General features: G+C 47.8%; 1 protein-coding gene across 5 annotated transcripts in view; it reads right to left on the minus strand.

Moving 5' to 3' along the window:
• LOC137425908 (putative E3 ubiquitin-protein ligase makorin-1) overlaps positions 1–24,079 on the minus strand; it is a 117,540-nt gene that overhangs the window by 19,105 nt on the left and 74,356 nt on the right. For all 5 annotated transcript variants that reach the window (XM_078776001.1, XM_078776002.1, XM_078776005.1 and 2 more), the window contains 2 exons: positions 17,387–17,601; positions 16,780–16,994 (listed from right to left, as the gene is read on the minus strand). In XM_078776001.1, coding sequence (XP_078632127.1) covers positions 16,780–16,994; positions 17,387–17,601 — 430 coding nt within the window. The remainder of the gene's footprint in view (positions 1–16,779; positions 16,995–17,386; positions 17,602–24,079) is intronic.

Below are 24,079 nucleotides of genomic sequence, written 5' to 3' on the forward strand. Positions count from 1 at the left end.
TATTGCGGCAAGGAACATCACGTGATCGCGTCACGAACATCATTCGTGATCACGTCATCACGTGATCGTCATCAATGAGCGCGAATGAGCGAATGAGCGCGCTGCTCTGCCACTGATTCAGATTCCGTGTATAATATTCCTCGCTGAAAAAAAATATGGATCGAAAGATGAAAGAAAAAAAAAGCTATGTGGTGTGAATGGCAATCAATGTTCCTCGCTGAAATGTGAAAAAACGCAATCGCTTTTCGCTCTGAAATACGTGCGAACGCGTAACTGAATTAATGGCGGCAAGGAACATCACGTGATCGCTCTGAGCGAATCAGCGCGCTGCTCTGCCACCGGTCAGATTCCGTGCATAATATTCCTCGCTGAAATGCGCTGAGGTAAAAATATGGTAAAAAAATATTATGAAATTTTTTTTTTAGGTCGGCCATGTTCTTCCCAGGCTCAATGGCCATGTCTGTGCCAAATATCAAGTACGTGAGCCTCTCCGTTTAGGAGTCTATCTGTAACATCACTCACACACACACACACACACACACACACACACACACACACACACACACACACACACACACACACACACACACACACACACACACACACACACACACACACACACACACACACACACACACACACACACACACACACACACACACACACACATTGAATTTGGTAGAGCAGTATGTAGCACAGAGTAGATCTGAGTAGGTAAAATGCTCCAGGATGTCACGATAGCTAGAACCCACTATGTACCTTTAAGTTAGTATGCGTAGGCGTATGCCGGGATAATTGCGTATATATTTCCTGTACGGGGACAGGAAGTGCTAAGTAGTTAGGGCGATAAGGGTAACTTTGTGTGTTTTCCCACCCCTGTGGTCAATCAATGTCCCTTTTGGCACCGCACCTAGACAGTATAAATTCATGCCCCTAGCGCACCTACATTAATTAATTCCCTTCCCTTTCACATCAATGGAACAACACCGACCAAAACGCACCCTGCTGAGACACGATGAGAAGGGGGTGGATCTTTTGACGTCATGGGGAAGGGCGGACGAATGGACGTCACGAGAGAGCGGGACGGTGCGTGAGGGAAGTGACGACACGAAGGAGAAGAAGAGGAGTTCGGAGTTGGACACGAGGCAGAGCAGACGCCATTTGGGGGAGCTGAGAGGATTCAGTCGTGATAAGAGTGCACTGGACATTTTTCCCCTCTCGTTCTTTCCTGTCTTCGTTCCCTCCATCTTCCCTACGATTGGATCGTGTGGGCGGCTGTCGTGCCGAGGTTCGCCCCATTGGTGGCTGTATTCGTGGCCTCTTGCATACCATCGCCAACCACTCACGATCTCCAAAGCGCCGGGCAGGGACGACAGCCCCAGGAACTGTGGTCCTTCGGACGGGGCGAGCGTTTGAGAATTGCGGGGCGAGAGGACTGGGGCCGGCGAGCGAGTCGCGTCGGGGAGGCCACTCCCGCCCACGTGTCAGGGCCTAGCCGTCCGAGGCCTGCACTATCTCCACGCCACGCTCCCGAGCGAGCAAAGCTAAGAACGCACCACACACACACACCCTCTTTGTTCATTTCGTCGTCTGCCCTGTGGTTTGTTTAATAACTCTGTCGAGTGGGAGTACTCCATATTGGGGGTTTAGAGCATCATATTTCTTTGTTCTCGGAACCGTTAATAAATCCTTATATTATTTTCTGTATATACTTGAACGCAGTTTCCTGTTTCATTTTAATAGGTAAGGCTGCGGAGCTTTGCTGTGTCCGCCATTCCACGTGTTTGTGCCCGATTGGAATCCGCTATTGGGTTTGCGCCTCGGGAGTTAAAAGCCTCGCAATTGGCCTCTGCAACTGTGGTGTTAATCGCGGTTGCGTGACAAGTGGTGTCAGGAGTGTAGGATTCGAACCCGTCGGGCAAATTTTTTTTTGTCCGCGACGAGACATCGACACGGTCGGGCATACATTGCGCCCGACGTTCGAACGCAAATTTTTTATAGGCGAGGCGGAGAAATTTAGTAATCAATTGGGCATACGGAGCGCGATATCGAGTCTTCGTCAAATTTAAATTGTGTTTCTGGAATTAAAATAAATACGCGCGCGGGAAACAATCTTCCAGAAGGCGGATGTCGGAAATTGACGAGATGGAGGTACGCAGCGAGGCCTCCGTCAGCGTAGGGAGTGAGCCGGAAATGGGGGAAATGGAGGATAGCGTTGGAACTTCCCCCGCCGCTGGGACGGCCCCGATAGATCTCCAGACCATAGTAAATTTAATAAATTCTCAGAGGGCCGATCGCGAGCGATTGGGAAAGCAGATGGGAGATGGGAGATATGAACGAACAGAGTGAGCGAGCCAGTCGGGAATTGAATGACAAAATTGATGAGCTGGGAAATAAAATGGAGGGAATGAGTAATGATATGGGAGAAATGAAAAACAAAATGGAGTCCCAGGGGAATGAATGGAAGGAAGGAATGAAGGATATGAGTGACCAAATTAATGGATTAAAAGGGGAAATGAATGCTCAGAACGAGCAATTGGAGAACAAAATTAATGCCCAACTCCAAAAACATGGAGGGGCAAATGGATAGATTAAAGGAGGGTTTGAAAGAACAGATCAAAGGGATGGACAGCAAAATTGAGGGATTTGAGGGAAAAGTGAATGAACGAATGAATGAACAAATGAAAGAGAGGTTTGAAAAATTGGGGAAATAGCACAACAGCTGGGGAAACGAATTGACGGCATAGAAGGGAGTATGCAAAACCAAATTACGGGCAGACTGGGGGAATTGGAGGATAAAGTAGAAACTAGAAGGGGGGAGATGGAAAAAGCCACAGGGGTGGCAAGTGAATCGATACGGACCGAATTAATGTCAAAAATAGAGGGCGTGACCCAGGCTGTCCGAAAGGGGGAAGCGTTGGAGGGTCGAATTGATAAAGCAAATGGGGACCTGGAAGGCTGTCGGGGCCGGGTGGATGCCAGAATGAGACAGCAGAGTGAGGAATGGGGACTGCTCAACCAACAAGGGGGCAAATTGGCCGAGGAGGTGAGAGGGTTGGAGACCCGCATAAAAGAGCAGGAGCAAGGGTTAATTGAGAAAGGCCTGTGGGGGCCGCAAATGGATAATGAAAGGGTGAGTGATTTGATGCAGGAGCGACTGGATGTCTGGGACAATACCATCAAGGAGGAGGTTGGTCGGGTTCAAGAGAGCCTGAGGGAAGAGGTGAGTAGGTCGGTTAAACATCTTCAGGATCAGATTAAGGTGACCCAGGAGATCCTCACCACGAGCCACATTTGGACACCAGAGGCTCCAAAACGGAATACCCAGTTGGGGGGGGTGTTTTGGCCCCGGACTGGATTTGGACAGAGAGGAATCGGGGAATAGAGTTTCTGGAAAAACAATCCCCCTCGTACATTTTGACGGATCAGGGAGCCTCGAGGCTTTCCTGACACAATTTGAGTGCGTGTCTCAGCTCAATAGTTGGGGAGAGCGGGAGCGCATGGGGAATCTGGTGGCGACACTGCGGGGGTCAGCCGCAGACGTGTTAAACGTAGTCCCAGAGGGAATATTGACCAGCAAGGCCATCTGTGAGGCCTTGAATAACAGGTACGGGACAGGCGCAAGGTGCGACCTGGTCAGGGCACAGCTGCTGCATCGCAGGCAAAAGCCTAACGAGACGTTGCAGGAGCTGGCCCAGGATATATACCAATCTGTGAGGATAGCATACAGGGACCTACCAGCACAGGCGTGGGACAAGCTGGCGATAGAAAAATTTATGGCGGCTCTTCCTGATCCTGAGGTCCGGACGTTGGTTGAGTTACAGGACCCACCCACAGTGCACCGGGCGGCGGAATGCGCGGCGAGACTGACCTTTTTGAGAAGGTCGAACCGCGCATCGGAGAGGGCACCTGTGACGGTACGGCAGTAGTCAGGCAGATAGGTGTATCCATCATAAGAATTGTGGGTTTAGACGTACAAGCATGAAATTTGGCACAGTCATAGATAATAATCTAATGAATAATTCCAGATATGGACCCACCGCGAAAACGTCCTATGGTAGCCATGGTGGCCATTTTACAAAATGGCCGTTTTGACCGCGATTATTTTTTACCGGACGACACAAATGCTTCTTTATGTTCTAATGAAATGACTCTAGATACACATATATGCCATAATTGTATCTATCTATAATTCCAGTAATCTCTGTGTGTATGTTTGTATGTTTGTATGTCTGTGACCGCTGTTTCTCGACAACCACGGGTCCGATATACTTTAAACTTGCCAGGTATATTGCTGGGGACCCGAGGATGTGCCTTTTCAAGGTTTCATATTAATCGGACAAGTAGTTACCGAGCTATGTCCAAAAAACGATTCAACCAATCAGAGAGCAGCGAGCTATCACGTGTGCCGAACGTGGCGAACAGACTCTGCCTCGGACGGCACATTTGAGAGCGTATTCATTTATTTCACGTTGGAAAACTATGTTGCCGTTAAACTATGTTTTAAAACTAATTAAAACTACTATCTATAATTCCACGGGTCCGATAAAAAACACCGTACTCGCAAGCCGTTCGCTTTGGACCAAACCATTTCATGTAAATAGAGGGGGGGGGATTGTCACCGTACTCGCAAGCCGTTCGCTTTGGACCAAACCATTTCATGTAAATAGAGGGGGGGGATATAATTTTAGATATATATATAGTACGGGCATGCCCTAGTTCTCCAAATGACCACAATTTGCATTTGTGTTGCCAGCAATGTCAATTAACCCACCAAGCACTGTAACGGTAACTTATATTACTAGATAGTTCCAGTTTGATCTTGTTTATACGTCACAATTTTCTCCACCACACTGGCACAAAGCGGTACATTTCAAACTAGCTTGTTTGCACTTGCATCGTCCCTTGCAACCCTTTTTGCATTTACAACAAATCAGCTCCCTTGATGAAATGCTGGCTTCAGGAAGCATGGACCACAGGGGTTTCCAGTTGTGGGGATCGATCCATCCCCAATCCCCAGGTGAGGGCAGATCCAGAACAACCTTGAGCATGTTTCCCCAGCAGTGGCCACCCGTGTTCACAGCCCTCTTGATTTGTTGTACCAGGGCTCCTCTGGTAGGGGGAATAGCTTGCATGGCTCGTCCTTTCTTCGTGAAGAGTGCCTGTCGAGCTTCGTCTATGTTGACGAGATTGCTGGTGCGATCGTAGAGAAGAATGGTGAACCGCTCGAGCACTGCCACAACGTCATCAGAGATGTCTGCTGTCCCCGTGGAGAACTGAACTAACGCTGGCGTCAATTCGTCAAATACTTTCCAGGTATCCCAGGCTGTATTCTTGCCCCGTGTATTAAATGACGAGACTGTGTCACACCCTGTGTATGCATGGAACATCGGGAGGGCCTGTGACTTATCTGGTCCGAGGAATGCTGCAATTTCATGTGCTGGAATATACCTGAAGTGCTGGCCTGTCCCAAAGGCCACCCAAAGCTCCTGGATTTTGAGTTTGGTTGTTGCTGCCACAGCCAATACCACTATATCTGTATCCACCGTACGCAGAAGAATTTTCTGAAATCCATCACGGACTGCATCCGCGAGATGTATCATCATTCGTGTATCAGCCTCCTCATGGTCACATGGGGCAAGATGACTGGTGTCGCGTGCGGGAATGCACTATAGACACCAATGAGAAGTATATTTCGGGGGGGTGCACGAGACCCCTATCTAGCCACTAGACTAAAAGCGGCCATTTTGTAAAATGGCCGCCACGGCTACCATAGGACGTTTTCGCGGTGGGTCCATATCTGGAATTATTCATTAGACTATTATCGATGACTGTGCCAAATTTCATGCTTGTACGTATAAACCCACAATTGTTACACCTATCTGCCTGACTGCAGGCCGAGGTGCGGGATCAGGAAAAGCCAGAGGATGACATAGGGCGAATGTTAAGGGGAATCAGCCGCCAGCTGACAAATTTGACCGGGGGCAAATTTGCAGGGAGCGAGTCACGACAGTTTGGTCCAGGTTTGCCATGGGGACGGCCTGATTTATATCGGGCTGGGCCGGGAGAAAGGGGTGCTCCGCCTGGCTACCGGAGGGGTCCGTTCTTGGGGACTTGTTTTAGATGTGGGAGAAGAGCGCACAGTCAGAAGAATTGTCGGCAACCATATGGGCCCCCACCTCCTGACAGGCTTCGCAGCCCAGAAAGGAGGGGGCCCCCAGTAGGTCCACAGGCGCGAGACAGAGGACCACCACCTCGGCCTGGGCCAATAGCAATAGAGTGTGCGGGAAACTAGAACGAGCCGAGCATACGGGGCCATGCTCGGCTTGGCTGGCAAGTGTGTGGAGAAGCGCCCTCCTTTGGTGGAAGTAGTGAATTGCGGACAAATTGGCACAGGTAATCTAAGGGTTAGATGCAAAATTGAGGGAGAATTTTGTGAGGCTGTGGTGGACACTGGAGCCAGTGACACCATTATCAATCCGGGTGTGCTAGACCAGAGTGTTGGAGGCTGGGACAAAATTGATAGGGTAGAAGGACACAGCCTTCAACTGGCTACGGGGGCAACGGCACCAATATTGGGACGCGGAGTGGTGAGGATGGAGTTGGGTGGCCTGGAGGTCAGCGTGGTTGTGTGGGTGGCGGGGTGTGCGATCAGTGTCTGTTGGGACTGAGTTTCCTGGTGGAACATGACCGCCAACTAGACCTTGGGCGTGGTCACATGTGGTTGGGCACCGAGAGGCTGCAGTTAGTGGGACTGGGGGATGACGAGGAGGTGCAGGGGACGTGGCTGGAGGTGCCACGCACTGTGACCGTGCCTCCCAGGTCCGAGAGAGTGGTGATGGCAGAGTTAGCAGCAGGTGCTCAACCAATTGGCCAGCTGGGGCTAGTGGAGTCGTGGTCCTCGCAGGGGACGGAGGGATTAATGGTGGGTCGCACTCTCGTAGACACCCGTGGGCCTATGCTGGCAGTCAGGCTGCTCAACTTGTCCGACAGCCCCCGCACTGTAAGGGGCGGAGCCATCGTAGTCAAATGCAGTAGTGTAGTAGAGGTCACCGGAGGAGGTGGATCCACATGCTTGCCAGTACAGCCGGAAGGAGGGCAAAATTTGGGGAAATGTGATTGGTCAGAGGGAGTGCGGGACATGATGACACGCTCTGAAGAGGGCCTAACATCGGAGCAGGTAGAGACATTGCACAATTTGTTTTTTTTTTGTTTTGTTTGTTTGTTTGTTTTTGTATACAAGATCGAGGCTCGTGAGAGAGCGAACATTAATCACACAGAAAGACAAACCGACACATAAAACATATAACATAGGGAGCGGTAGACAAGATGGGGAGAGAGGGGGAAGGACACAAACACAACATTTGAGAGCAGGGACCGAGAGACATGGAGACATGGAGAGATCTGAGAGAGGGCGAGGGCTTTGGGGGGGGGGGGGGCGTGGGAAGGGGGCGGTGGGAGAGGTATAAAACATATGGACACTGCCAGGACTTCCAGGAAAGAAGTTGGAATTTCAAACAAGGTGGATCTGGGGTGAATTAGCGGGGGTAGAAAAGATCAAGGTTTTGGATGGGGGAAGATAAGAGATGGTGGTGAACAGCTGTTTTAAAGACCTGGAGGGAGGAGTGGGATTGAAGGGAGTGAGGGAGTTTGTTCCAGAGGCGGGAGAAAAGAGGGATGAAAGAGTGAAGGTGAGCAGAGAGCCGAGATTTCGGCAGTTTAACCATCAGAGGGTTGCTGGCAGATCTTGTGCGACCTGTAGGAATATTTGGGGGACAGAGCACAGAGAGAGCTGGGGGTGCAAGGCCGGAGAGGAGTCGGTAGAAGACAGAAAGACCACCTATGGTTGGGTTGGGTTGGTAAGAACTTGGGTGTTTTTTCTCTCTCCCCCGAGGATGTTGGACGCACGAGTCTCGTCAGGCACCAAATTAGTACTGGCGAGGCGAGGCCTGTTCGCCAACCGCCGAGGCGGCTCCCTTTCGCTAAGAAAGAGGAGGCAGAGGAACAGGTGAGCAAAATGGAAAGAGCTGGATTTATCGAGCCCTCGGTGAGTCCTTGGGTGTCACCCATTGTGCTGGTGAAGAAGAAGGATGGGACCACTCGGTTCTGTGTGGACTACCGCCAGCTCAATCATGTGACACTCAAGGACTCGTATCCCCTGCCAAGGATTGATGACACCCTCGATGCCGTTTCAGGCTCAAAATGGTTCTCCACATTGGATTTAAAGAGTGGTTATTGGCAGGTGGAAATGGATAAAGAGGCGAGGGAGAAAACAGCGTTCACCACAGGAAAGGGTCTCTGGCAGTTTGTCGTCATGCCCTTTGGATTGTGCAATGCCCCTGCCACGTTTGAGCGTCTGATGGAACGTGTTTTAATCGGCTTTCCATGGCAGACTTGCCTAGTCTATTTGGATGATGTATTGGTCCACGTTCCCACATTTGAACAGGCTGTTGAAAATTTGTCAGAGCTATTTGGGAGATTAAGGGGTGCCAGGTTGAAATTGAATCCGAGCAAGTGTGAAATTTCCAGGAGGGAAGTGACTTACCTGGGTCACGTGATTAGTGAGAGCGGCGTGGCCACTGACCCTGGAAAGGTAAAATCTGTAAAAGAGTGGCCCGCCCCCAAAAATGTAAGGGAGGTCAGAGGATTTTTGGGCCTCTGCTCTTACTACAGATTTGTGGCAAATTTCGTGGAAATTGCAAGACCTTTGCACAAGTTGACAGAGAAAGGAGCCAAATTTGTATTGTCAGAGAGCTGCATCGAGGCATTCAGTCACTTAAAACAACATCTGGTGGAGGCCCCAGTTTTGGCGTACCCGACGGAGGATGGCAATTACGTCCTGGACACAGATGCGAGCCAGGAAGGATTGGGAGCCGTGTCACAAATGCAACAGGGAGTCGAGAGGGATATTGCGTATTACAGTCGGGCACTTTCGAGGCCCGAACGAAATTATTGCGTTACCCGCAAAGAACTATTGGCCTTACTGTCTGCAGGTGGACACTTTCACCCTTACCTTTATGGGAGGGAGTTTGTGATCCGGGTGGATCATGCCTCCTTGCAATGGCTTCTTCGGTTCAAAGAGCCGGAGGGACAAATTGCAAGGTGGCTTGAGAGGCTGCAGCAGTATAATTTCACTGTGCAACATCGGCCTGGCAAAGCACATGCCAATGCAGACGCTCTCTCTCGGCGCCCCTGTTGGGAGGCACATTGTAAATTTTGTGATAGACAAGAAGCCAAGGATCCAATTGGGCAGGGCCAAATTGATGCATGCCTATATGCAGCGAGAGTGACCAGGCGAACTTTGCCACAACCCCCACCTGAATTGGGCGATGTGAATTGGCAAGAGAGTCAAAGGGAGGATCCTGTTTTGGGGCCCCTTTTTCATTGGCTAGAGGAGGACAAAAGACCTTCTTTGGAGGAGATTGCTCCACACGGGGCCCAGGTAAAGGCCTATTGGGCACAGTGGCAGATGTTGGGGTTGAAAGAGGGCTATTTGTTCAGAAAGTGGGTGACACCAACGGGCGATGTAGCTTCCTGGTTGATAATTGTACCGAACAAATTGAAGGAAGTGGTTATGGGGCACGTGCATGGGACTAGGACAATGGGACATTTGGGCGTGGCCAAAACTTTGTCCAAATTACGGCAGAGGTTCGACTGGGTGAATTCGGGCAGAGACATTCAAAATTGGGTGAGATCCTGCGACCTCTGCCGCGGTAAGAAGGGACCCCCACGTGCGCACAAGGCCCCGCTCCAGGTGTACAATGTCGGAGCACCGCTCGAGCGGGTGGCAGTAGATGTGGTGGGGCCCCTGCCAGCCACCCGCCGAGGGAATCGGTACATTATGGTGGCAATAGACTACTTCACCAAGTGGCCAGAGACCTACCCATTGCCCAACCAGGAAGCCCGGCTGGTAGCTCAAGTTCTAGTTGAGGGATTCTTCTCCTGATTTGGCGTCCCAAGGGAGCTACACACTGACCAGGGCCGGAACTTTGAATCCGCCCTCCTGCGGTCGGTGTGCGAGCTCCTCCAAATTCATAAGACCCGGACGACCCCCCTTAGGCCTCAGTTGGATGGGATGGTAGAGAGGTTCAACCGGACACTGTTGACACAATTGGCCCTCTTTACATCTGAAAACCAACAGGATTGGGACGAGCACCTTCCCTTTATATTGATGGCATACCGGACCGCCCAGCATGCGACCACTCGGTGCACCCCCGCCTTGTTGATGTTCGGTAGAGAGATGCAAGTCCCCACAGATTTGTTGATGGGACCGTCACCAGGGGAACCGGGTGAGCCAACTGTGGAAAGCTATGCAACCAATTTGAAAGTGAGCATGGAAAAGGCTCATGAGTTTGCGAGGAAGCAAATTGGCTTGGCTTCTTTGCATCTGAAAACGCGGTATGACGCTTGGGCTCACACACCTCAGTTCCTTCCTGGAGAAATTGTTTGGCTCTACTGGCCCCGGAGAAGGAAGGGGGTGTGCCCAAAACTCACCTCACCTTGGAAGGGCCCCGGGGTGGTGCTTCGGCAGGTGACTGATGTGGTGTTCAAAATTCAGATGGGCCCGCATACCCTTCCACAGATAATTCACAGGGATAGATTGAGCTCCTACATGGGTCGAGAGGCTCCGGGGTGGATTGGAAGGGTGAGGGGGAAATTAGGTGTGGTGGATGACGCTCTTGGACCCGACCAACCTGCAACTATCTGCACTTGAGGTGAGTGTTTTGAGGAGTACTGTCTCAGGCTTCAGGACTTGCTTTGGAAATTGGGGACATGTAATTTGGAGTTGGGAGGCGGGTGAGAGTGATGACATGGCCGGTGAGGGGATGGAATGGGGGCCACACAGTATCTTGTGGGTGGCATATGTTTTTGTGTTGTGGTTATGTGTTTTGATGTGGTCGTGAGAGTGGAACCTGGAGAGTGAGTGATGATTATTGGAGATAATGAGGGGTGATAATTGTGCTTTTGGAAATGTGCTTTTGGAAATGTGTGATGGTTTAAATGTGAACGGGGGGGATTTCACATGTAGCAGGCCATGGCAAGCCTTGTAACACCTTTTACACCATCTATGGAATTGTACTGAATTGTGCTGAGTTGTGTGGAGAATTGAATGGCAGCGGGGGAGGAAGTGTGTTTTGGGGTCTTGTGGGTGGGGAAGGTGTGTGTGTCCGCAGGTACAGAGCAAGCTCTGAGGAGCGATGCCTGCGGCCCCTCCTCTGCGGCAATTACCCCTGGCAGCCGGTGGTAACTGGAAATTGGAGCTCGTCGGTGGAGGGTCTGGTTGGGCGCCGCGGGGTGAGGAAGTCCCCCGGTGACCCGTGTTGCTGCGCGGAAGCAGGAGGAAAGGGAGCCTGGTGTGTGTGGATACCCTCACTGGCGAGGTAACGGCGGAAAAGGGCTGTTGCGCTGTCACGGGGCCAAGAGGTAAAGGGGGGGGGGGGGGGGCAATGAACTTGTAAGTCGGTTGACTTGTTTTTGGGACTGCGGGCACCACAGCCTGATACGCCCCCACCATTTTTTTGTGCGGTACCTCCCCGCTGCCTAGTTGAGGAATGCGCACACATATGACATCAATGCCATGGTCCTGCAGGGGGGTGTATTGAGTAAGAGCTTTATTAATTTTTGGAATGTAATGATGAGTTTTGGAATGAGGATGAGTGGTTAAGGGGTTTGTGTGGACGAATGAGGGCGAAATCCACCGAGCCATGTCACTTACCTGCAACATCTGGACAGGGCCCGTGGAAATTTAGGGGGGTGCATTGGGGATGGCCCCGCAGGTAGGGTTGTGTCCTGTGGCATCCACCGGGGGACGCGGTCTGTAGACCGGGGTATGTAAAAATGTATAGAGTTTGTGAATTTTGTAAGTTGGTTAAGTTCGTGGTTAAGTTAGTGTTGCGTGTTGTTTGTTTCCTCCCTCCGCAGGAGCAATGAAGACCCTTGTAAATATTTGATTGCATGATGGTTAAGGGATTTAGCATGTTAAGGATGTGTAGGACTGTAGGTAGGTAGTCCAACACTTCCCACAGCCCTTCCTGATTTATTTCATAGGTTAATTAAGTGTGTGACAGTAAGTGTTAAGGCTGGAATGATAGCGCCTGCGGTGAACCTTGCAGGAGCTACGGTTCCAGGGGGGGGGGGGGGGGGCTGTGTTATGAATTTGGTAGAGCAATATGTAGAGCAGAGTAGATCTGAGTCGGTAAAATGCTCCAGGATGTCGCGATAGCTAGAACCCACTATGTACCTTTAAGTTAGTATGCGTATGCCGGGATAATTGCGTATATATTTCCTGTATGGGGACAGGAAGTGCTAAGTAGTTAGGGCAATAAGGGTAACTTTGTGTGTTTTCCCACCCCTGTGGTCAATCCAATGTCCCTTTTGGCACCACACCTAGACAGTAGGAATTCATGCCCCTAGCGCACCTACATTAATTAATTCCCTTCCCTTTCACATCAATGGAACAACACCGACCAAAACGCACCCTGCTGAGACACGATGAGAAGGGGGTGGATCTTTTGACGTCATGGGGAAGGGCGGACGAATGGACGTCACGAGAGGGCGGGACGGTGCGTGAGGGAAGTGACGACACGAAGGAGAAGAAGAGGAGTTCGGAGTTGGACACGAGGCAGAGCAGACGCCATTTGGGGGAGCTGAGAGGATTCAGTCGTGATGAGTGCACTGGACATTTTTCCCCTCTCGTTCTTTCCTGCCTTCGTTCCCTCCATCTTCCCTGCGATTGGATCGCGTGGGCGGCTGTCGTGCCGAGGTTCGCCCCGTTGGTGGCCGTATTCGTGGCCTCTTGCACACCATCGCCAACCACTCACGATCTCCAAAGCGCCGGGCAGGGACGACAGCCCCAGGAACCGTGGTCTTTCGGACGGGGCGAGCGTTTGAGAATTGCGGGGCGAGAGGACTGGGGCCGGCGAGCGAGTCGTGTCGGGGAGACCACTCCCGCCCACGTGTCAGGGCCGAGCCATCCGAGGCCTGTACTATCTCCACGCCACGCTCCCGAGCGAGCAAAGCTAAGAACGCACCACACACACCCTCTTTGTTCATTTCGTCGTCTGCCCTGTGGTTTGTTTAATAATTCTGTCGAGTGGGAGTACTCCATATAGGGGGTTTAGAGCATCATATTTCTTTGTTCTCGGAACCGTTAATAAATCGTTATATTATTTTCTGTATATACCTGAACGCAGTTTCCTGTTTCATTTTAATAGGTAAGGCTGCGGAGCTTTGCTGTGTCCGCCATTCCGCGCCTTTGTGCTCGATTGGAATCCGCTATTGGGTTTGCGCCTCGGAAGTTAAAAGCCTCGCAATTGGCCTCCGCAACTGTGGTGTTAATCGCGGTTGCGTGACAATATATATGTGTGTGTATGTGTGTGTGTGTGTATATATATATATATATATATATATATATTGTTACGGATCGCGGATTTGATGTTATTTACCGAGCGGTGGTATTGCCGCGAACAATTCCCCCGATTCTTCCCCAACTCACCCGATTCCACCCGACGTTGACCTGGTCGCGCTATGCTAAATCAATGATGGAAAAGACACAACGACTGGGATAAATGAAACGACACAAGGGGTACAGTTCTCAAGACCTCCGGAGGAGGATATAATTGGTGGTGGAGAAAAGGGGTAGATTACAAGGTATGAGGTAAAGCACAGAAAAGATGGGCACTTAGTTACAGTCTTATCTTATCCCCGACAGACCACAGACAAACGTAACAAGACTGACTTACACAGGGATTGATGGCAAGGAAGGACAGGCAGTCGATAGCACAAGGTGCACCTTGGCTCAGGGGCAGAATCAAACACGGTCCGGTCCAGAGATGCGGGGAGGTATTGCAGCGCTCGGAGGTGGCGTCTTCTCTCTCCAAGCTGAGGGCGCATCTGACGTCACCTCCCTCTTCCTGCGCATGCTCAGCGGGGAGTGACACGCCCTCGGCTCGTTGGCTCCGCCCCAGATGGGAGCGGTCCGCCGCTTCTATTGGGTGCGGGGGGTTACCGGGCTCCGCCCTTGACGAGGAGCTGCCAGCGAGCCCCTACGTGGTAACCCCGTCGAGCACATGCTCGATGGCGGCTAACCAAGCCGGAGTGAGGACGCGCACTCCCCGCGCCGCCGCCGTTGTTGTTGCTGTTGTTGTTGTTGTTGTTGTTGTTGTACCATGAGGAAGAGCTGCGGGGAGGTATTGGGAGGTCCTAAACTTCCTAACGGTGCCATACAATCACATTCTGGTGCAACGAAGAGTCAGAATTAATGGAAACGAGTCCTTAACTGACATAGACTAAGAATAACTAGCAAGATGTCCTATAGTTGTCTACGTGAGATGCGGTGGACCTGGATGCGACATTTAATGGGGGAAATAGGGGAAGGTCGGGTCTACAGAGTGTTGTTTACAGAAAATGGGACTAGGGAATGGGGAATTGGGGATAGTTGGGAAGTACTGAGGAAATAGGGGAATATTTACAAGCGGATATGGATGGATGCCAATCCCATATCCGCAACATATATATATATATATATATATATATATCAATATCAATATATATATATATATATCAATATATATATATATATCAATATATATATATATATCAATATACAGTATATATATATATATATATATTGTTGCGGATATGGGATTTGGCCTCCATCCATATCCGCTTGTAAATATTCCCCTATTTTCCCAATACTCCCCAACTATCCCCAATCCCCCATTCCCTAGTCCCATTGTCTGTAAACAACACTCTGTAGAACCGACCTTCCCCTTTTTCCCCCATTAAATGTCGTGCCCAGGTTCACCGCATCTCACGTAGACAACTATAGGACATCTTGCTAGTTATTCTTAGTCTATGTCAGTTAAGGACTCGTTTCCATTAATTCTGACTCTTCGTTGCACCAGAATGTGATTGTATGGCACCAGTAGTGAGTTTAGGACCTCCCCATACCTCCTCCCATCTTCCTCATGAAACTACAACAACAACAACTACAACAACAGCGCGCGGGGAGTGTGCGTCCTCACTCCGGCTTGGTTAGCCGCCATTGCCCATGTGCTCCGACGGGGTTACCACGAAGGGGCTGACTGTCAGCTCCTCGTCAAGGGCGGAGCCCGGTAACCCCCCCGCACCCAATAAGAAGCGGCGGGCCGATTCCATCTGGGGCGGAACTAACGAGCCGAGGGCGTGTCACTCCCCGCTGGATATACGCAGCCACTTACCGGAGGTGACGTGAGATGCGCCCCCAGCTTGAAGAGGAACAGACGCCACCTCCAGCGCGACGATACCTCCCCGCATATCTGGACCGGACCGTGTGGATCCTGTCCCTGAGCCAAGGTGCACCTTGTGCTATCCATCGACTACCTGCCCTTCCTTGCCATCAATCCCTGTGTGAGTCAGTCTTGTCCTGTTTATCTGTGGTCTGTCGGGGCTACTATAAGACCGTGATTAAGTGCCCACCTTCCTATGCTGTACCTCGTCAGTGTAATCTAAACGTTCTGCATACAAATATTATAACCTCCTCCGGAGGTCTTGAGAACTGTACCCCTGGTGTCGTGTCATCTAATCCCAGCCGTTGTGTCCTTTCCTTAATTGATTTAGCATAGCGCGATTTGGCCAACGTTCGAGTGGAATCGGGTAAACTGTGCAGACGCGGTCATACCAAACCGCTCGGTAAACTAACATCCAAAACCGCGTCTGTAACAATATATATATAAATATATATAAATATATATATATATATATATATATATATATATATATATATATATATATATATATATATATATATATATATATATATATATATATATATATATATATATATCAATATATGTATATATATATATATATATATATATATATATATATATATATATATATATATATATATATATATATATATATATCAATATATATATATATCAATATATGTATATATATGTATATATATATATATCAATATATGTATATATATGTATATATATATATATCAATATATGTATATATATATATATATATATATATATATATATATATATATATATATATATATATTTCCGTCAGTTGATTGTTTGTTTGACATTTATATTACAGTGTACAAGAAGGTATAAATAAATGAATGACATGTTTATCTAACCATTTATTCGGGGGAAAATTATTACGGAAGTGTACCAAAAAACAGAAATCGGGCGCTACTTCTGACTCACCCTGTATGTCTCCACCCACATTATTACATACTTGTACCAAGTTTGATTAAAATCCCTTCAGTTGTTTCTCAAGCATCACATTTTTACCTGACATGACCTCTGACCTTTGACCTTTGACGCTGAAATCTAACCAGTTCATCTTTGCATCATACTGTATACTTGTACCAAGTTTGGTCAAAGTCCCATCACTGGTTCAAGTTAGTGAGGTAATAGCTTTTTTACTTAAAGGGACCCCTGACCTTTTGACCCTATAATCTTAGCAGGTTATTTTGATATTATTATACAGACCTGTACCAAGTATGACTTGGATCCCTTCAGCCGTTCTTAAGTTATTGCGGGAACAAAAACCGATCACGGAGGGACAGACAACACAAAAACAATGCCTCCAGCGAATTCGTCTTTGAGGGCATAAAAAGAAAACAAAGAAGCATTAATAGAATTTGGGTTAGTTCACTTATAACCATGAGAAATATCCATGCAAAAACTATCAATCCTTGCAAATACAGTAAAACATAGCTAATTTAGTGGTGTATGAGGAATGTAGCACAGTGATCACAGTTTGACTCCATACTTTATAACTTTGCTCTCAAGCTGCTTGGTCCTCCGCCACTTGCGAATGCAGGACAAACAGTACGCGTGGTTGCAGCTGCTCAGGATGCCAAAGCGCCTTTCGGCAGTGCGTGCTTTCTCATAAACAATCTCCATGCAGATACCACAAACCACCTCATTGCTGCGTTGAACTGCAAAAGCGGCCTCCATGTCCTTCTCGTGTGCTGCTAGGCAAGCCTGACAGCCAACGCCACCATGTTAAAGATATCCATTTACATTGCACATTGGTGCAAATCATGACAGGCACCATCTGGAGAGAAATTGTCTGCCTCAAGCAAATGAAGAGATCCAAGGAGCTTTGTATTATCTGCATTGAAAAAAAAACAACCTATCAAACACCTTTGACCAGCTCCCATGGTTTGGAGATCAAACAAGAAAAATAATCGTGCTAAATGTCCAAAAAAAATAATTCCGAATCCATAAAAAGCTTCAAATCAGATATGCTGTTGTCAATTTTACCATGAAAACGTATCTGCGACTTGAAGTTAAGAAAGTAGTTCTATTATAAACATCGCTGCTGCACTTACTTAAGCAACTGGTAGAGCATACAATATCAGGTGATTTATTACCCGTTTGTGTTCAGATCGCTGGTCCTTGTCACAAGGATGCAGAACCTGAAGGCCACACATGTCACAGTAGTCCCCATGCAGATAGACACAGTGATCTCCGTAACGACATTCTCCGCATGCTGCATAAGGACAGAGCTGCTGAGAGGCACCAGCAGGAGGGGACGCTGGCTCCAGCCCTTCTTGCGCCACCGTCGAGTACAATGAAGGAACTTGCACTAAGGGAAGAGATTTCCATTTTTTGTATAATCTATATATTGTTGCGGTTCTGAAAGTGTACATATTGGAGTAATAAAGGTTAAAGGTTGCACCCCATAGTTCGGCCACATGCAACACGTAGGTCACCTTAGAACGTTAGTTATTTCTTATATGTGAGATAAGGCCATTTCCAATAGTTATCATCTGCGTTGTGTAAAACAAATAAGAGTAGGCCCCGTTCAGTTTGCAGCCTCCCTCCAATCGACTCCATTGCACACCATCCAGTCCACCCCAATCCCCAGTGCGCCCATCCTGTCTGCACCCCATTGCTCCTCGCATTAGGATGCTGAAACCAGCCCAAATGCCACGAGGTGAGGCCCGAAAAGGGGGCGGAGCGCAAGGGTGGGGGTGTGGCCACGTCAGGCAGCCATCAAGGGCGGAGCCGGTAAGACCCCAACAACCAATCAGGGGTGAGGCGACATCGCCTGATGGGGTGTGGCTAGAGGTTCCAGAGGGTTCGCTGGCCGTGGCAGTAAAACCGGTTGCGCGAGGCCCCCACCTCAGTTATGAGAAGGGAGAGGCAGGAGCTCGAGTCGTGGGCTTGAGTTATGAGGAGAGACGCGCTGTGACGAGTTATGAGAAGGGAGAGGCGCTCGTCAAGTTCGTGTGAAGAGTATTGAGAAGAGAGCCCTCTGAAGGACTTGGTGGGAGCGCATTGCATTGCTGGTTTCAAGGACTCGAGTGGGAAAGGCGCTTTGGTGACATCATTGGGAAAGCATTGTGGAAGTGGCGCATTGTACCGAGCTATACCGGGAGCGCGTATAAAGGCGCCGGTACAACTATTACGTACGCCAGTATAATCGCCAGCTTACCGATCCCCCCCATATAATTGTCCCATCTGCACCACCAACACGCGGGGATCTTGCCTGCCGTCTATCATCACCATCTGCTTCGTGGTACGAGTCGGGGACCGGAGCGGGCTGTGGACGCCATCGGTGGACCCTCAACACGACCATCTACAACCCCGTGTGAGTGAGTCTGAGAGTGTGACTGAGTGCGAACAGGTCCGTGTCCAGGGATAAGTACAAGACTGTATAAGGCTGCCCTGTGTATCTGCTTCTTCCTCTTCACTGTACATTGCTCTTTCTCTTCCTCTTCTTATTTGTACAAAGTGTGTAATAAATTCCTTGTTCTTCCTGTTTTCCTGATTCGACCGTCTTAGTAATTTCTCAATTGGGTAAGCGTGTCACGACTAGGAATCGCTCCAATCGGGTTTAGTACCTATTAACGACCCGAATCGCGGCTCGCTATCGCTCGGCGTGTCCACTGAAACCGTGGTTCGGGTGGGGTTATTTCCTTGCTTCACGGCCGGTGTTAGTACTTAGGTAATAAGACTAATTCGGCTTACATCCCTATTTAATACCGACCGGAAGGAACGTGATAGCCCCGGATCGCGTAGGCAAGTAAAAAGACAAGGGGATTAATCCCCCCTTGGTAAGGGGAAGGCCAACGTTGGAGATCCGCAACAATATTAAAGTAGCGGAAGTTTTGTGTCCGTCTGTCACACTACGTCATTACATCTATTATGTCATTAGGGCGTATGACGACGTATGATGGCTGACTCCACCGACCGCCATTTTAATTTCCTGTCAGAACCTGTCATATATCACAATTGCTATGCTCTACCTTTTCGTTTTTCATTCAGTGTGAAACACAAACAAACCGATTGTTGAAATCATATCAAAAACATATGCGTCATGGAGCTTCCAATGACAGTATGGAAAGGCCAATAATACTGGACTAAACAACCTTCATTATTAAAGCGGTGTATTATTTCAGAACCCACGATGGTATTTCCCATGGCCAAGAACGACTTTTTATCGTTGAAGATAATAAATCGTGCTGCAATGACGTATTAATACTACTAGCAACGGTACCCACCCTATGGGCGGGGCTTCAATTGGGAGGCCCAAATGAAAAGGCAAAATATCAGAAATTGAAGGGTTTTTTTCATTTTAAACGATTCATATAAACATCCGTTGAATCATAACACACGCAAATCATCAAAATCTAAACAGTATCTTTCGAATTTCAATAAAAGCCACTTCACTGTTCATATCGGTAAATATTATTCCATCGTGTTTCAAATCGTGATCGATACACTATGATCGTGATGATCGTGATCGTCAATCGTGATTGATAATCGTGTTCACAATCGCTATGTCGTATGTACTCCCGATACATGTACCAAATTCCCGATACGTGTAACTGTGCCAAATCAACAGTTGAAAGGATTTTGAGCCGATAGCTGTTACGGCCTTGGCAAGATCGATGGAGACAGCGATCTGTTAGCGATCTATGGAGACATGTTGCTTTCCCGGGTGCCGCAAAACGGCTGCACCGATCGCGCGGCACCCGGGAAAGCAACATCGTCGCAATGAGAACTCGAACGCCACTCAGTAGAGCGCATACTCCCGCCATGGGTTGAGTTGGAATAAAACGTTTTGTTTAACATCCCCTCTCCCCAAAACAATAAATGAAAAAGAAAGTAAGCCCGAACTGTCAGAGAATTAATTTTGATATGTCTCGGAATTAGAGGAGAAAAACATCATTTAAGAATAAGAATAAAAGCTTTAATGCAGTAAAACAGAAAAAATCTTTCCCATAAAAATTTCCAAAAAAAATTCCTGGATCTGGAATAATATCCTGAGCTTCACCAAAAACTAATTAATTCTTCCTTATCCCAAGGGCAATCATCCCACCAACTTTCATCCAAATCCGTTCAGAACTTTTCCAGATATCTTGTTCACAACACACGAACGAACGAACGAGCGCACGCACGCACACACACAAATGAATGCATTACTCCCTGGCGGGAGTAACAATGAACGTTATGCGGACGCGAATGTCATGCGGGAGTCCAAACCTGAGAATGCTAGAGACTAAAGCTGAAATTGGGAAAACTAAATAGCCTATTTTACTCCTGGAGATCCCAGGATTATCCACCCAAAATATCTTTGCGATCGGTTCTGCTGTTTTTACGGTACCTTCAGACAGACAGACAGACAGACAGACAGACGGACGGACATTTGGTGAATTCTAGTAAAATACTAATTGCCTATACACTGGCCAAATAAAGGGAGGGTTTTCGTTCCATGGGTCCCTGCTAGTATTCCAATAGAACAATCACAGTCAAACAAGCAGCGATATTAGTACAAACAGCATTTCAAATATTTTTTATTGAACTTGATACCAAATGAGAGATTCTATTTACTGACTATTGTTGCGTTCTAGCATTGCAATAATGAAGGCACAATCGGTAATCTGAAAAATGTTGAGAACAGCACTGCACAGAGTATATAGAGTGCTTGTGATAAAAAAGAAAGATAAGTTATTGTGGAGCATTTGTGTGAAGGCATTCAAATTTTTGGCGTTTTAAGTACAGTATATAGAAACACGATAGGTTTTCAACTGTATCTCAATGTAATCAGCCTTCATTTCAATGCACTCAGCCCATTTGTTCTTGAAACCTCAAATACCATGATAAAAGAAATCTGACTGCAACTCCACCACTTGCACTGGTGCACTTCAAGGAATCATCATCTTGAAACCTTTAACATACAGCTCAGATTTCAGATGTCAGAACAAATACTGGTCACTCAGAGCCAAGTCTGGGTTGTAGAGTGGTTATTTCAACCATTTGAACCCATGCAGGTAAATTATGGCCTGTGGAACTCCATGCAACTCACTTAAAAATTATTATATCCACATCTTCATCAAAATTGAATCAATTCTTCCTTGTCACGCACCTGACCTGTCCACCAAGTTTCGTCCGAAGCCGTCCATCACTTTTTCAGATATCGTGCAATATATAGTTTTTGGCCTGGTGTTGGGCTAGCGGCTAGGGTGCCAGCTTAGGATCCTAGGATCCTGGGTTCGAATCCCGGTCGATCGCTGAATTAACGCCAGGGGGGTTGACTCAGCCTGTCATTCTTCCGAGGTCGGCTAATTGAGTACCAGTTCACTGGTAATTCCCTGTTTGTCGTAAAAGGCGACAAAAAGGGTTGGCGGCAGGAAGGGCATCCGGCCGTAAAACATCGCTTCAAAAAGGGGACCAAGAAAAACAACAACCACGGTGCCCGAAAAAGGCCAACCCCCGCTTTGTGGGGAAAAACGGCCTCAAAAGGTTGTTTTTTTTTTTGTTTTTTTTATATAGTTTTTGGCCCTATTAGTGGAGCGGATATGTGCCAAAAAACACCAGAGTAGTGCACTTCTGGCAGAAAGCATGACATTTGGCACACGGGGGTTTTCGAGTATGCTGAATTCAATAAGAAGAGGAGGCAAGTCGTAATATGATTACTTCCGGTTAAAAATGGCGGATTTCAAAATGGCCTCCAAGTAAACCGATAAAAAACGTGTGTCTCATATATCGGGCATATAGCAATGTGTTTGCATAACCAAAATCGCTAGAATATCATTATTATTAACTGTACATTGCTTCTTCATATCAAGATGTACATTTGGTACCAGTGAGGGCCTGAAGGCATATTAATAACGTTCAACCCTGCGTGCCTATAAAATTGACAACTGACACCATATTGACACAATATTTTTCATTAATATCGCACCATGAATTTTTGTGACGTTTTAATTTTGTCATCACGTTTATTTTGACATAACGTTGGTGAGCTAACAGCGCCGTTGGTATGTTTAGTGAAAATGCCATGGTCATTAAAATGTGGTAAAAATAACTTGTGTTGTTGTTTTTCTCTACAGTTTGGTACAATGGATATATGGTTCGAACAGATGAAATCATATAGCGCTGCAAGAGAGACTACTGCACCAGATGATATTTTGCCTTTTCGTGAATGGTGTAACCAGACAGATGGAACTCAACCATCCACAGTTCTGTTACTGGAGTAAAACTCTCCAACTAGAGCTCCTCTTCCTGCAGTTTCTTCGATCACGACGCGAGGGGAACTTCAAATTGTATGTGGAAGCACTTGGTAAAATCATTCCATGGATGTTCGGTTTGGACCACTACCACTATTCCCGATGTCTCACTGTACATGTTTGTGATCTCGTACAGCTCCAGGAACAATGCTCTCGTACAGCTCTCGTACAGCTCCCGAATGCTTTATCTCAATTTTACAAGGGACATTTCGTGACTCAGAAGACCTGTCACAAATTTTCTGCGATGGCCCATGACCACGTTCATGAACAGCTCAATGCTATGGTCAAAGGTGAAGGAGGAGCGATTGGTATCACGGAGAACGAAGGAGCTTTGCGACGTTGGATGGTAGCTGGGCTGGAGGTATCAAGAATTCTAAACGAGTATGAGGACAGTCAATTGTCGAGGAGTACAGACAGTCGTCAACATGAACAGATACCCAGTACACAGAAATCATTTGCTTCTGATGTGACAAATGTGGTGCACGTGATTGATGGAATGGGTAATCCCTTTACAGATGATAGTGACGAATTGTATTCCTTGGACACGAAAGTAATCATGTCGGAAGAAGGGGTTAACGGTGTACGAACTGTAGAAGAACTTGGCAAAACCCAGTACAAGAGCTTTGTCGACGATCGAATTGCAAGCACGCGTACTCCTTTCTATGACACCATCACCAAAAACAACTTACCACTATTCAAGTCTGGACGCAAGAAAACATCAAAATCAAAGACGAAACTAGCCAGCCTGAAAACAGACCTTGAGTTGTTCTCCAGAATGTATATACCTTGCCAATCCAGAGATGGGGATCAAGAAACATTCTTCCAGCATGAAAACCACGCATGGCCACCGTCGCTAGCTGAAGAAAATGCCTTGGGCCAAGGCAAGAAATCGAACTTGCTTGTTTGCCTTGAAAGTCTTGCTCCATATCCCGTGGTAACGCCCGTGTTCGAGGTGAAGATAATAGATGGTGCCGCCTTAGTACATGCGTTAGATCCAAAGAAATCCACAGTTACAATCAAATCGTTCAATGACTATTCGCAACGAGTGTTCATGCCTTACATACATAGAGAACTTCAGACCTCCAAGCGGTTAGATGTGGTTTGGGATGTCTACAAAACCAATAGCTTGAAATCGCATGTCAGGCAGAGTCATGGTGATGGCATAGCTGTCCGGGTTGCTGGAAACACAATCGTGCCTGGAAATTGGGCGAAATTTCTACACGTTGATTCAAACAAAACCGAATTGTTCACGTTCTTGGCCAATGAAATCAAATCCACAACTGTCCCAGAAGGCAAGGTAATACTCTCCACAGATGGCGAAAACATAGTGTCGACATCTGAATACGAGATATCGGCCATCCAAAATTGCACCCACGAAGAAGCAGATTCCAGAATGTTGCATGCCTCACATGCGTATCATCTGGGGTATCGGCACATTCTAATTCAAGCGACTGACACTGTTTTGGTATTGGCAATTGCAACAGCCAGTGTCCTGGGTGGATGTGAGCTTTGGTTGGCGTTTGGTCATGGAACCAAGTTTCGGTA

Source organism: Myxine glutinosa, chromosome 4 (assembly GCF_964187855.1).
Source record: "Myxine glutinosa chromosome 4, kmMyxGlut1.1, whole genome shotgun sequence".
Taxonomy (NCBI): Eukaryota; Metazoa; Chordata; class Myxini; order Myxiniformes; family Myxinidae; genus Myxine; species Myxine glutinosa.